This window comes from Astyanax mexicanus, chromosome 5 (genome assembly GCF_023375975.1).
Source record: "Astyanax mexicanus isolate ESR-SI-001 chromosome 5, AstMex3_surface, whole genome shotgun sequence".
NCBI classification, from domain to species: Eukaryota; Metazoa; Chordata; class Actinopteri; order Characiformes; family Acestrorhamphidae; genus Astyanax; species Astyanax mexicanus.
Window position 1 is genome coordinate 56,955,701 of NC_064412.1, and position 13,548 is coordinate 56,969,248.

The 13,548-nt window shown below is 39.9% G+C and overlaps 2 protein-coding genes across 7 annotated transcripts in view; both read left to right on the forward strand.

Moving 5' to 3' along the window:
* The window catches only part of psmb3 (proteasome 20S subunit beta 3), a 213,178-nt gene extending 209,168 nt beyond the window's left edge, over nt 1–4,010 (forward strand). The window contains exon 6 of the mRNA XM_049479895.1: nt 3,959–4,010. Coding sequence (XP_049335852.1) covers nt 3,959–3,995 — 37 coding nt within the window. The 3' untranslated portion in view covers nt 3,996–4,010. The remainder of the gene's footprint in view (nt 1–3,958) is intronic.
* Nucleotides 1–13,548, forward strand: part of agap1 (ArfGAP with GTPase domain, ankyrin repeat and PH domain 1) — a 200,656-nt gene that overhangs the window by 174,508 nt on the left and 12,600 nt on the right. For all 6 annotated transcript variants that reach the window (XM_022675333.2, XM_007258472.4, XM_007258467.3 and 3 more), the window contains 2 exons: nt 1,046–1,136; nt 1,670–1,892. In XM_022675333.2, the coding sequence (XP_022531054.1) occupies nt 1,046–1,136; nt 1,670–1,892 (314 nt within the window). The remainder of the gene's footprint in view (nt 1–1,045; nt 1,137–1,669; nt 1,893–13,548) is intronic.

Consider the following 13,548-nt stretch of genomic DNA (forward strand, 5'->3'; position numbering starts at 1 on the left):
CCTCAGCCCGGGCTCTCCACCCGCTCGCTGTGTTTACGCCCCAGGCCACGGCCAATTGCTCCTCAGAATACCTTTTACTGAGTCCCTCCGTTCTATTTATTCTCCTCCTCTTGTTTTCATCTGCGCTTTTGAATCGCACGTTATCATAATGCGCTGCGGCGCTGCAGGCCGGTTTCACTGTTTCATCAGAAATATAAGTTGAGTTGATGATTTTATGAGATAATTGCAGGCTATATCTAAGATTATAGAGTAAGTCATAGTCGGTTTTTGGTCTTACTTTATAAAAAGTGTACTTAAAGGTCTTATTCCATGTTTTTTCCATTTATTTTAAAATGTCTAGTTGTGGTAAATCTCTAATATGAATGAATACCATGCAAGCTGTTTTCTGTGAAAAAGAAGTGCTCCAGTGATACGGTATAACACTGCTTTAGTCCGGTGGAGGAGTGGGCGAGGGAGGGAACGATAGGATTTCAGCTCTTGCTCATGAATATTCAAACATGTTTAAACATATCACCTCTGATTGGCTACAAGCACTGCAACACCAGGAGGCAGCGAGACGAACAACAGTTAGAAGCGTTTTAAAATAAAGACATTTTTACACTAAAAAGTATTTGCAATGTCATATGTAACTTTACAACATGTGTAATAATGCCCTGCTAAGTGCAGTTCAGCCTATACTGACCTAGTCTTAAAACAGAGTCTCTGTAAAACACCAAATCCACCGGAGATCCTATTTAAACCTATAGTTACTTACACACAGAGGTGGGTAGTCCAGGTCCAGAAAATAAAAATCCAGGTCCAACAGCTTTTTATCAGCTTTTTGATTACTAAAAATGATTATTCCGATTTTATTATGGGACGACTGACATATATCTGACACTGATATATAAGTGTAATTTTATTCAATACAATTCAATACAATACAGTACACTTTTATTGTCAGAGTTTGTCTAAAATTTGTCGTGACCCACAACTGCTCAAACTACTTGACCTTGAATTTAAAATGATCTCTAATGTGTATTTTGTCTATTTATTTGATCCACAGTCGCGTCTGACCAGCCAGTCTGAAGCTATTGCACTGCAGTCAGTCAGGAACATGAGGGGAAACTCGCGCTGTGTGGACTGCGAGGCCCTGAGTGAGTAACTGATTGGTTGATTGATTGATTTTTATCGTTGAAATAATTTATCAATAACTTTATTACTGCAGTTCTTCTTCTCCTGTCAGATTAATTCTAATTCTCTTCTCTGCTGAAACTGAGACTCAGTCCTTATTAATCATGTTAATCTGAGCTAAAGGCTAAAGCTGCTGTTTCCATGTGGGTCAGCCAGACGTCTTCCTGTAGCAGTTTTTTTTTCTCCAGTTTCTAAGAGTCTTTATTTGAAGGTGTAGAAACAGTACTCACCGCTCTCTGACTTCATCTGTAATTTCTCTAAAGAAAAGAAAAGAACTTCTACTTTTAACAGTTACAGAGTTCTCTGTGTTTTATCTGGGTCTTTTTCTAGTTATTACGATGATGATGAAAGTGGGAATGTGCTGTTTGTTCACTATATTTTGTACCATTTTCCTGTTATTAACTGGACCTAAAAAGCTTAAAACTGGGGGATAACGTGTTCTTAAACTTTTGATCAGTACTGTGTATTAACTCTGACGCTCTCTTTTCACCTCTAGACCCTGATTGGGCCAGTCTGAACCTGGGTGCTCTCATCTGTATCGAGTGCTCAGGTATCCACCGTAACCTCGGCACACACCTGTCGCGTGTGCGCTCTCTGGATCTGGACGAATGGCCTCTCGAGCTCATCAAGGTCATGTCTGCCATCGGCAACGAGCTGGCCAATAGCGTGTGGGAGGCCAACGCACAGGGGCGCCTGAAGCCCGCCCCTGACGCCAGCAGGTAAGAGGAACTTACCTTGTTATAGTAGGCTTAATAACATATATACAGCTCTGGAAAAAAAAATAAGAGAGCACTTAAAAATGAAGAGTTTCTTTGATTTTACCAAATTGAAAACCTCTGGAATATAATCAAGAGGAAGATGGATGATCACAAACCATCAAACCACCAAACTGAACTGCTTGAATTTTTACACCAGGAGTAAAGCAGCATAAAGTTATCCAAAAGCAGTGTGTAAGACTGGTGGAGGAGAACATGATGCCAAGATGCATTAAATAAAATGTGATTAAAAACCAAACCAGGGTTATTCCACCAAATATTAATTGATTGATTCTGAACTCTTAAAACTTTAGGAATATGACCTTGTTTTCTTTGCATTATTTGAGGTCTGAAAGCAGCTCTGCATTTTTTAAGAGAAATGAGAGAAATGTTGTTCGTAGTTTATAGTTATAGTTTATAAAACAACAATGTTCATTTTACTTAAACATAAACCTATAAAATAACAGAGAAACTGATTTTAGAAAGCTGTAGATTCTATACCTTTCAAGGCAGTGATAATCTTTTTTTTTTTAAGTGGAATCTTAGTTTAAGGGCATTTTTAACACATGAAAAAGTCCAAAGTTGTTACATCATCAACATCATCATCATCATCATCATAATTGTCGTCATCATCAGCTGTGTGGGTGGAGTCTCTATCTTTTCATAGTTTCATGGTTATGCATGAGATGTTCATTAGAATTTCTCTTTAGAAAGGGATGAATGAGTCGAGCAGAGGATAAAAACGACTAAAATGTGCAGAGCATGGGCTTCCCATCACAAGAACTGGGAATAGAATATGTAGCTTCCTTATGCTCAACATGTAGAGTAATGTAATGATTGATGAAGAACATTGTCCTGCTCATCGCTGATCAGACAGACAAGATCATAGAGAGTTGTCTCTTTGACTCTTCCCAAATCTCACTGTGGCTAATCCCCTCCCCCACCGCCCCCCCACCCCCCCCACCCCGCGCTCCTCTTCCTCCCCCTCCGTCTTAAGCCATGTAATTATCGGCAGAGAGGGTCCGGCCCCACCAGCCATCATAACAAATTAGAGCTGACTGCCGGCCGCAGGAATATCGACTCCTCGCTCCACGCCGGCCTCATTACTCACCAGAAGCACCTTTTAATTACTCGCCCCTCCGAAAATCTTTCCTTATGGATCCGCCATATTCGTCCGCTTGCCGTCGATGCGCTAATGCGTTTATTGTTCCTCATGTAGCCGTTTATTTATGTACGCTGAGGGCCTGTGGCCCCGCGAGTGAGCCGGAGAGATTACAGAGGGGGTCGATACTATCTCAATTAACCCCAGCCCGTCGTGCCCGCCATCGCTCTCACGCTGTCGATAACACCTATCCCAGCATTCCTTAAGTGGCTCCTGACGAGCGCCTCGCTGCTCCAGCGGAGAGGGGAAGCATTTCGGATATGTGTCTGTTGTGTCTGTCGCACTGCTCGGGTTCTAGTTCACCAACGTCATTCAGTGAGAGACAGACAGACAGCACATTTTTGGCTATTTTTGAATTACTACATAATTTGAACACACATACTGTCCCTTACACTGTGACACAATTTAATGATGAATCGACCAATAGAAATTTACCATCTAAAATGACTTGAAATAAACTCTTTGTACATTGACTTCCATTAAAAGACTTTTAAGAAGGTTTTATCTCTCTCCTGTAAAGTCGCTGTTTTGGAGAAACATGCTTTTTCATTGGACAGAGGGAGGGAGGGAGGGAGGGAGGGAGAGAGAGAGATGGAGAAAGAGCATGAGAGTGTAAAAGAGAGAGAGTGAGATGGAGATAGAGTGCTAGAAAGAGAGCATGAAAGTGAGAGATAGAGATGGAGAGAGAGCGTTATAGCGAGGGAGAGATATACAAAGCGCGAAAGCGAAAGATAGAGAGACTGCGAAAATGAGAGAGGGAAAGAGAGTGTGAGTGAGAGAGAGAGACAGAGAGAGAGGGATATAGAGCATGTGAATGTGAGATAGAGATAAAGAGAAAGCACAAGAGTGAGATAAGAGAGAGAGAGAGTGAGAGAGATAGACATAGACAGAGTAAGTGTGTGTGAAAGAGATAGAGAGCGTGAGAGAGTGCAAAAATAAGAGAGAGCGCGTGAGAGAGATATAGAGCATGAGTGTATGAGAGAGTGCGAAAGTGAAAGAGTGAGAGAGTGTGAGATATAGAGAGTGCAAGAGTGAGAGAGAAATATTTAGAGCTTGAGTGTGTGAGAGATAGAGAGCGCGAGAGTGAGTATGTGAGAGATAGAGAGAGCACGTTATATTGAGAAAGTGAGAGAGAGAGAGCACAAAAGTGTTTGTGAGAGAGAGATAGAGCGAGCACGTTATAGTGAGAGAGAGAGAGAGAGAGAGAGAGAGAGAGAGAGCGTGTTCCCGTGCCTGCTCCGTGTTCAGGATTGGTGGCTGATAAATGAAAAACCCTCCCTTGTGGTCTCTCAAGTGAGTAATAGAGCCCGAAATTTCATTTTGCAAGCGACTGATTTAATGATCCAGAGGGTAATTAATGGGCTGATTATCTTAATGTTAAATATGGCCAGCAGCAATTAGACTGACCTCCCGCCTGTCAAGGTCTGGGCCACTCTCGCCTTTCAATTAGGACCCCCGTTTTAGAGGGGGGGAGGGGGAGGTACACCTCCGTCCCCTGGCCTGACTCATCCCTCGCTCCAGCCCAGCTCTCACACTGCAGGCAGGAATTATCATCACTAACCGCGCTGTTCCTGCTTTAATATATCTTATAAGAGAGATGGAGAATGAGAAATTGTAGTTGATTTTTTTATTCAGATGCATTAAATCTTTAAGTCTTTCTCTCTTTAAAAAATGAACAAAATTCTATCATTTTTATATAGTTTTTTAAATAATTTTTAAGATATACAGCTCTGAAAAAAATAATTTCTTTGATTTTACTAAATTGAAAACCTCTGGAATATAATCAAGAGGAAGATGGATGATCACAAACCATCAAACCACCAAACTGAACTGCTAAAATTTTTGCACCAGGAGTAAAGCAGCATAAAGTTATCCAAAAGCAGTGTGTAAGACTGGTGGAGGAGAACATGATGCCAAGATGCATAAAAAAACTGTGATTAAAAAACAGGGTTATTCCACCAACTTTATGAATATGAACTTGTTTTCTTTGCTTTATTTGAGGTCTGAAAGCTCTTTTTGCATCTTTTTGTTATTTCAGACATCTAAATGAGAATATTTTTATTTGGAATTTGGGAGAAATGTTGTTTGTAGTTTATAGAATAAAACAACAATGTTCATTTTACTCAAACATAAACCTATAAATAGCAAAATCAGAGAAACTGATTCAGAAACTGAAGTGGATAAACTGAAGTGTATATATATATATATATATATAAAATGAACACACACAGAAGCCATAAGCGTGTACGCTTTAGGTCTTGGCGTGAGTGCTGTGAGGTGTCAGCCAGGCCGTATTTAAGTCTTATTGTTTTAATTAGTGCGATGCTGTCATGGACACCAGAGCCCCATCTCTGCACGTACGTACACACACACACACACACACACACAGGGTGCCGAGCTGTATTAGCGGGCCAGGCAGCGCACGAGTGACAGCTGTGCTAATTGCGCCTCGTAGTGACTTATTGGGAGGGTGGCGCTCATTGGCAGCCGGCACTGCCAGCCCTCGCCTCCGCGCTGACGTTTCACAGCCTGTCAGCAAGCGTGAGCATCTCCGCTCTCCGCTCGCCTACAAAACACTCCACACACTGCTCGAGATTATGCATCCGGGTTTTACACAGCCCTGTGTTTGTTAGCTTTTAAATAAACTATGCTTACGTTATAGATACAGAAGGTTTGGAGATGGAGATGATGGGGTAGGTGTAGAAGCAGAGTAGAGCCACAGAAAGGGTTGTTTTCATACAATAATTAATGTGCAGTTTAAAACTATATATACTTATTGTATTTTTCACACTATAAGGCACATAAAATCCTTTAATTTTCCCAAAAATCATCAGAGCTCCTTATAATCTGGTGCATTTTATGTATTAATCATTCTACCAGTCAGGTATTAAGGAGCAGTTAAGCACTGAGGCTGGAGCAGTATTAGCATTACCCGCTAACACCCTTAAGCGCTAGCTCTTTTGCCATTCAGAAGTGAGTATATCAGCCTGTAGCCTGCTGACACCCCCAGCTAGCACTGCTGGAGCAGCATTAGCATTAAACACTAAGCACTGGACTGAAAATAGACGTTTATTGATAGTGCGCCTTATAATCCACAAAATATTCAGTATATACTTTCCATAATACTTTATTCATACACAGATCAGCTACAACATTAAAACCATCTCTGTAAATACATTAAAATTTCAGCCATAGCATTTATAATCACCTTCCTGTTTCTGTTTTCATTTTAGCTTTGACTTTAGTTTTAATATTGTGGTTGAAGCTTGCTTTGAACCACCAGCCCTAGCAACATAACATTAATCCTAGATTTTTTTGTATTAATCATTTACTTAATTGAAATAACTATGATTTTTTTAAAGCAAATACCGGTATAAATACTTTGAAAAAGCCTTTTAAATATTGGGATTCTTTATGGATCATCGAAACACTCAACACTCTGCTCGAAGTTTTAACTGCTGTTTTAGTTTTACATTTTTTTGACAAAATCTGCATCAAAAAATCAGTTTATCTAAACATCGTAGAACAATTTTAAGATAAATGGGCCAGTTGAAATGCTGTAAATTGCTTGAAATTAAATCTTTACATTTAATTATATTGAAAGTTACAGTATGTAGGTTATATAATATATAATATTACAGTATATGTAGGTTTGTGTGTATGTACTATAATAAAATCCCAGATTATGACATTGTATTGTATTGTATATACAGGTGTATATGTGCTCTCGTATTGTCTGCAGTTATAGACTCTTTATGAGCAGACAGCTGAGATATTGGTCTCTTTCTCTCTCTCTCTTTCTCTTTCTCTCTCTCACACACACACACACACACACACACTCTCACACACATACACACACAGAGACTCTCCTAACTACATGCCTCATCATGACCAATGTCTGAGCTGTAATAATTCAGCTGTAAGTGGGTAAAAAGAGCGTCTTTATGGCCGGAGATCAGTCTCCGAAAGGGCAGCGCTAACAGATTTAAAATTAGACCTGCTGCTTATTCTGGCGCGGGGGTGCAGGTGCACCTCCCCAAAGCCTGGCTGAGATTGGGCCCTGGGGATCCAGCAGGAGCAGGACGAAGAGGAGGAGGAGGAGGAGGAGGAAGAGGGTAACGGCCTAATAATCACCCCAGAGTTTAAGGGGGAAATGCTGGAGCCTCATCTCTTCCTCCTGATCATCCTTCAGTTCATCAGCTGCCTCTACAGCCAGGATCAAACTGTGCAGCGGTTTAGGACTGGTGGGAAAAACAGGAATATACTGTAGGATTGTGTATATAAAAGCATCAGTAGAGCACCAAAGCAAATGACAAAGCAAATATATGTATCTCAGCAATATGAGTGTTTTTACCTAAAAAAAGGCACCACATATGATTTAAACAGCTGCAAATAAACATAAATACATTAAAACGTAAGAAGGAATTCTCATTTTTAACTATAAGTATGTTTTATATCCTGTGAGCCTAAAGCTGAAGAATAAAGTGTAGAGATTCCAGATTTCTCCTGGATGCTCCTCAGCCAGCATGTGTATATTATTATGTTCAGTTCCATCAGCAGCTCACCTGATTTACTGTAACACATTTACCAGTAATTTACCACCAAACCAGGTGTTGATTAATATGATGAGAACTAGAAATAACTCTATTAAACTCAGATTAAGAGGAGAGATTAGGAAACGTTTTATTAATGAAATCAGGGCTGTAAAAGCTGCTCTGCTTATTGTAAAATTAATGCACAGATAAGAAGCTTTTTCTTTACTGAAATTCCCACAGGCGCTTAAAACTTTTGCACAATACTGTATATTGTGATTTATTGTTATGCATGCATTTAAAGGAGAACTCTGGGGTGAAATTGACTTAAACAATGATATAGAGTACTAACCTGTGTTGAATAGATTAGCGCAACTCCGCTATCCCGCAGCTTTCTGAGAATGTACTTTTATTACAAATCTGATAAAATTAAATAAAAATATTTTGTATTTTTTTATATATTTTAGTTAGAGGTGTGCTATATCATATCATATCGTATCATATATATATATGCAGTAAGAGTATCATTATCGCGAAAATACCATGCAATATCGTGATATTACTTTAGGGCCGTATCGCCCACTCCTACGTCCTATGTAAAGATGATGCATCTTTTGCACGGTACAGCAACTCTGACTCGTATTTTAAAGCCTAACTCTTTTAGTTTCGTGTCGTTTTCTCCTCGAGTCTGAGTCGCTTCTTCTCTTTCTAGTTCCCAAATCCCCCAGGATCCTCTGAGCACCGTTTCATCAGTATTAACTATCTACTCTCCGCCGCCCGCGTGTCGCTCAGCGTCTCCTGTCTCCTGTGATAAAGCCCCGCGGTACGAGCCGGACCCGTGGGCCGCATTTTAAACAGCGCTCCCCTCATTCTCCCTTTCAATTCCAGACAGACGTGCTGCAAATGTTTCAAATAATTGGCTTCCCCACTCTAATTCATCTGTAAAAGAATAAGGGGGGAAAAGAGAGAGAAGTCCTTGATTAGATTAGTCTAATAGACATTATTTTTTACATGACTGCCTGCCACTGCCCGTAATCACGTCCCAACTAGGTTAACAAGCCTTCCAATTTAGTATTGACATTAAACCGGCTGACAAGAGCCAATCAGCTCGCGCCGCTGTGCCCCGGTCCTCATGAGTAGGTATGCTAATATGTACTAAAGTCAAAGCAATGGGCCTGTTTTCTGCCTGACTCATCATATTGTCCCTTCTCTCCCTCATCTGCGCTGTCTACCAATTTAATAATGAGCAGATATTCATCATGCATGGTGTGCTTTCTCTCCATCCTTCCATCAGTGTTCCTCACTTTCTCATTTTCTCTCATTTTTATATATATTTGCACTTAGCTAGAATGTGTGTGTAGAGATGCTTATAAAACATTATATATTTTATTTTTTTTATTCTATGCTGATTTTCTCTCTTTAATTATTGATTAAAAAAATTAAAAGTGTGCTTTCAGACACTGAAACAGTTAGTGTGTATTAGAGCTGCACGATATTAAAGAAAAATTTTGCATCGCAAATGTTCTTTTTTTTTCGACGATGTATATCGCAATATAAAACAATGCAAGGTCCATGATGTTGTCAACGCCAAGCACTTAAAACCCAAGTAAAACAGCAAAACAACAGTAATCAGCCCTTTAATCAGCATTTAAATGACGTTTTAAAAGGTAAATAAGAAGAGCGTTTGTTTTTCTGTGATTAAAAGCGTGAATTCAGCTGTAACTGGAAATATCTGCACCGCAGAACTGTGCTGGACTGAGGTGCACAGATCTTAGGTGCATTTACAAGCACGTGCCCAACCATGTGGATGGAGGCCATGCTTCTCGGGCAGCAGCAGCCTGTCACTCACACACTTACTGACACAGAGACAGCCCTGTGTATCTACTTCTTGTGTCAAGAATCAAATCAACAATCAGATTCACTCTATCTGGATGGAGAGATTTATCTGGATAGGGGTTTTATTGAACGGTGAGAAGCTGGAATGAAAACCAGCTGAAATGAAATAGGAGTAACGAGGCTGTTTTTATTAAAATGTAAGGAGGAGAAAGTTCAGATAATTGTGTGAAAATGTAAAATAATTACTCCAGTAAAGTAGAGATAAACTACATTTCTACTTATAAGTAACGTAATGAATTATTTATACTCATGTGTCTGTGTATCTACATTTTTGATCAGCCTATCTCTTATCCAGTAGATAGGAGTGAAACCTCGTATCAGCCGGGCCGTTGGCTCCAGAGGGGCAGGTTTGAGGGTGGTGTGGGCCGGAGCTCAGTCAGAATGAATCTGCCCATAATAAAAAAAAAACGCTGAGCTTAATTATCTGTGTCTATCCGAGGGCAGCTAACGACTAGGCTGGAAAGTGTAATTGATTTCAGACCCCTGTGTTTTTTCCTCTCGCAGGAAAAGAAAAGGGGAAAAAGCCAGAGACTAAATTCTCTCTCTCTCTCTCTCAGAAGGAAATTGTCCCTTCGTGGCTTTTTAATCCTAATAAATGTCCTACATTCCCCTCGCCTGTGCCGCCTTCTGTCCACTGCACCTTTCTGTTTGAAGATGTTGCAGACGGCACACTAAAATAGTATGCACTAAAATGCAGAGAGGTAGTAAAATATATCTTGGTTGTGGGTGAAGGACAGAATTTGCCAGGTTTAATGATATTTTCCTGATATATGATAGTTGATAATTAATCTTAGTGCTGGGCAATTATGATCTAAAAACAAAAATCTTTAATTTTTTCACAAAAAATATGATTTTCGATTTTAATTGAGTACTCATATGAGTTTCAGCACTTTCCACTCAAACACCCGGTGGGATAAAGCATATATTTGTATATTTATCTATAAATAAATCCTACCGTTTCTAAAAACTGCAGCGCCATCGTTCTCTTGTGAGGATTCGTGATTAATTGTGAAAAATAATATAATAAAATGAATTTCTACCTCAGAGTTTCTTCTGTGACTCATTTAGTGCGTTATTTCTCAATTTCTCAATGTTTAGTTTCAATGTGTTATGGCTATTTTTTATAACAAGCATAAAAAAAAATCACTAGTCGTTTGTTTTAGTAGTTAGCTAACTAGCTAACGTTCCCATTCCACCTTAAATGGTGCAACAGACAGCAGAGGCTGCAGCATTTAAGGTGGAACGAAAAAATTAAATTAAATATTAGTTAATAAATGCTAATTTCTGCTTCCAATCACAGATAAATTAATAAATGGACAATACTTAATATTAATTTGCTGCAGCATCTGCCCTATTTCTAAAGACATACGATTAATCACTAAAGCAGCAGCAGTTAGGTTGCTGAACTATATTGCTCCGCTGCTATAGGTTATACATCTGTTTTGGGTGTTTAAAAGATTTCCAAATTCTTTCCTCTTCTAAATCTGTTCTAGGAGGAAGAAGGGATACACTTTAAAACAAGGGGTAGGGTACAAAAGAGAAATGGGATTGGTCCTTAATCACCCCTAGTGCACACCAGAGGGCGCTCTGCTAGAGCTGTAAAAACACCATCGGGACTAAATCAGGCTAAAAATGGACCATGCTATTTCCAATACATTATGACCAGAGCACATTCACAACTATAAAAAGTTCTTTACTCAGAAAGTTCAGAAAGTGTACAGTTTAATATGGTATTAAAGAGACATTTAAAGATGATAAGTAGGAGTTCCACAGATCTTAGACCAGTCTGATTCTCTGATACGGAAAGAACACACTGTAAGAATGGTTTTCGGTTAATTACTCTACTAAGATTAATGAATGAGTGTGTGTGTGTGTGTAAGACTCGCTGTGTGTGTGTGTGTGTGTGTGTGTGTTTGCTTGTATGCGTTGACTGCGCATGCGCAGGTGAGGGTTCGCCGCTGTCTGTTTGACAGATTTGTGCTGTCAGAGTTCATTACCTGTGAGTCGGTGGGGCTCTAATGAGCTGAATTAGTGGTATAATTAGCCTAAAAGAAAAGAGCACTGGCGTTGAGCTGAAGCAGTCCTTTCTTTGGCCTGGCTGGAATTAATGATTTACTCCCCGACCCCCCTCCACCCCTCCACACCCATACATCACTTCATCTCCACCCTCGAACCCACGGCTCACCAACGGCCCTATCTCCTTATTGATAGAAGCTCAGAACTGGACAGATTTAGGAAAAGATTCAGTTTGCTTTTCAGTGTTGAGAGAATTTGTAAAAATTGATAAAAATCTTATTTAGGGCTGTGCCATATCATATCGTATGCTACAGTATCTCCAAACAAACATCAATACTCATTTTGTCGCAGTGTATTCTTAACTGCTATTTCCCCGTTCATGAGGTGAGTATTATCGGCCTGTAACCTGCTGCTAACGCTGGCTAGCACTGCTGGAGCAGCATTAGCATTAGCCGCCAACTGCGCATGCTAATGGTTAGCTTCTAAAGCTAATGCTCCAGCCTTAGCACTGGAGAAATTCGGGAATCTAAGCTTACTGTAAATAAACGGAAGGGCTTTTTTTTTCTCCCAGACAGTTTTTCTGTGTAGATTAACATCCAGCACTCGTTTGACTTTAAAAGAAAATCTAAAAGAGTGTTTTTTTTTTTTAATATACATATATATATATATATTATTTTTTTTAGATATATACCCCACCCACCACCCAGCGGCAAGACCTGCTGAATTGGAAGTTCCTTATAGTGTTTCTTAAAATGTGCCTTATAATCCAGTGTGCTTTATGTATGAAAATAGACCAAAAAATAGAATAGTTTATTGATAGTCCACCTTAAAATCTGAACAATACGGTAATAGTTGCAGTTTCATGTTTTATGTACAGTACTATACTTACATTTTTCTGTCTTTAGCTTTGATTGTATTGGTTCAGAGTGATATTACACCATCGCAGAAACCTCGTTTCTGTCGCGGTGTGTGTGTGTGTGTGTGTGTGGGCAGCAGCTGGGGGGTTGTCTGGTCATGGGTAGGTGATCCTGCAGCCGCTTGTCAGTGTTTGGTAAACAGCTGCTGTCTTTGAGCAGAACAGGAAACTCTGGCGAGTGTGTAAACACAAACTCACAAAGTGTTCGGCCAGGGAGAACACACACACACACACACACACACACACACACACACACTCGGACAGGAAACTATCCTCACTGAGATTGACACCGGCCCCCGTTAATACCCAGCGACCCCTCCCCCGGGACCTGTCCCTCTGCATTCCGCCCCTCAGTTTCAGCAGTGATTAGACTACATGTCCTCCTGCAGCTCCGTCCCCCCAACAACGCAGAAACGGGGACTAATTAAGCTGTCACTCAAAACTCCTCAACTCATCCCATACCACCTTAAAACCTCCTTAAATCCGTCTGTATAAAAATGAACTCACTCAGTACTGAGACCTAAGACTCAGCAGTGTGGATGTGGATTATATTTTATTATAGTGTATTATAGTAATCAGGAGTATAAATCGTCTTGCATTTTCAACACTTAAACAAGTATACAAACATACAGTGTGTTTTCACAACACAAAGAATAAACTAACAAAATAATAGTCCCACTCCACCCCTTACTGTTCCTTTTGTAACATTGATTATATTGGTACCTTTCTACACAGTCCATGTCTTCATTTATTAAGTGATGATAGTTCTTTTAAATTCAAATTGGCTCTAAAGACACTGATCTTTGCTGGCTTAACAGTAGCTAAAAATACAAATACATGACTCACAAACAATAGCTATTGTTCTGTTCTGTCTTAACAAGCAAATTCAGTTATTATTAAAGCTAAATCAGCTATAGACGTTGGTTTTCTGGTCTATTTTCATACATAAGGCGCATTTTAAGCAGAGCTAGCCGTGCTTAGCAGAGTTTAGCACTATTAAATGCTGCCCGACAGCTCTGCACTGAGGAACCCCGAGTGTTCCAGTACACTTAGCGGCTAGTGCTAATGCTGCTCCAATCTTAGTGCTGGAGAAACTTT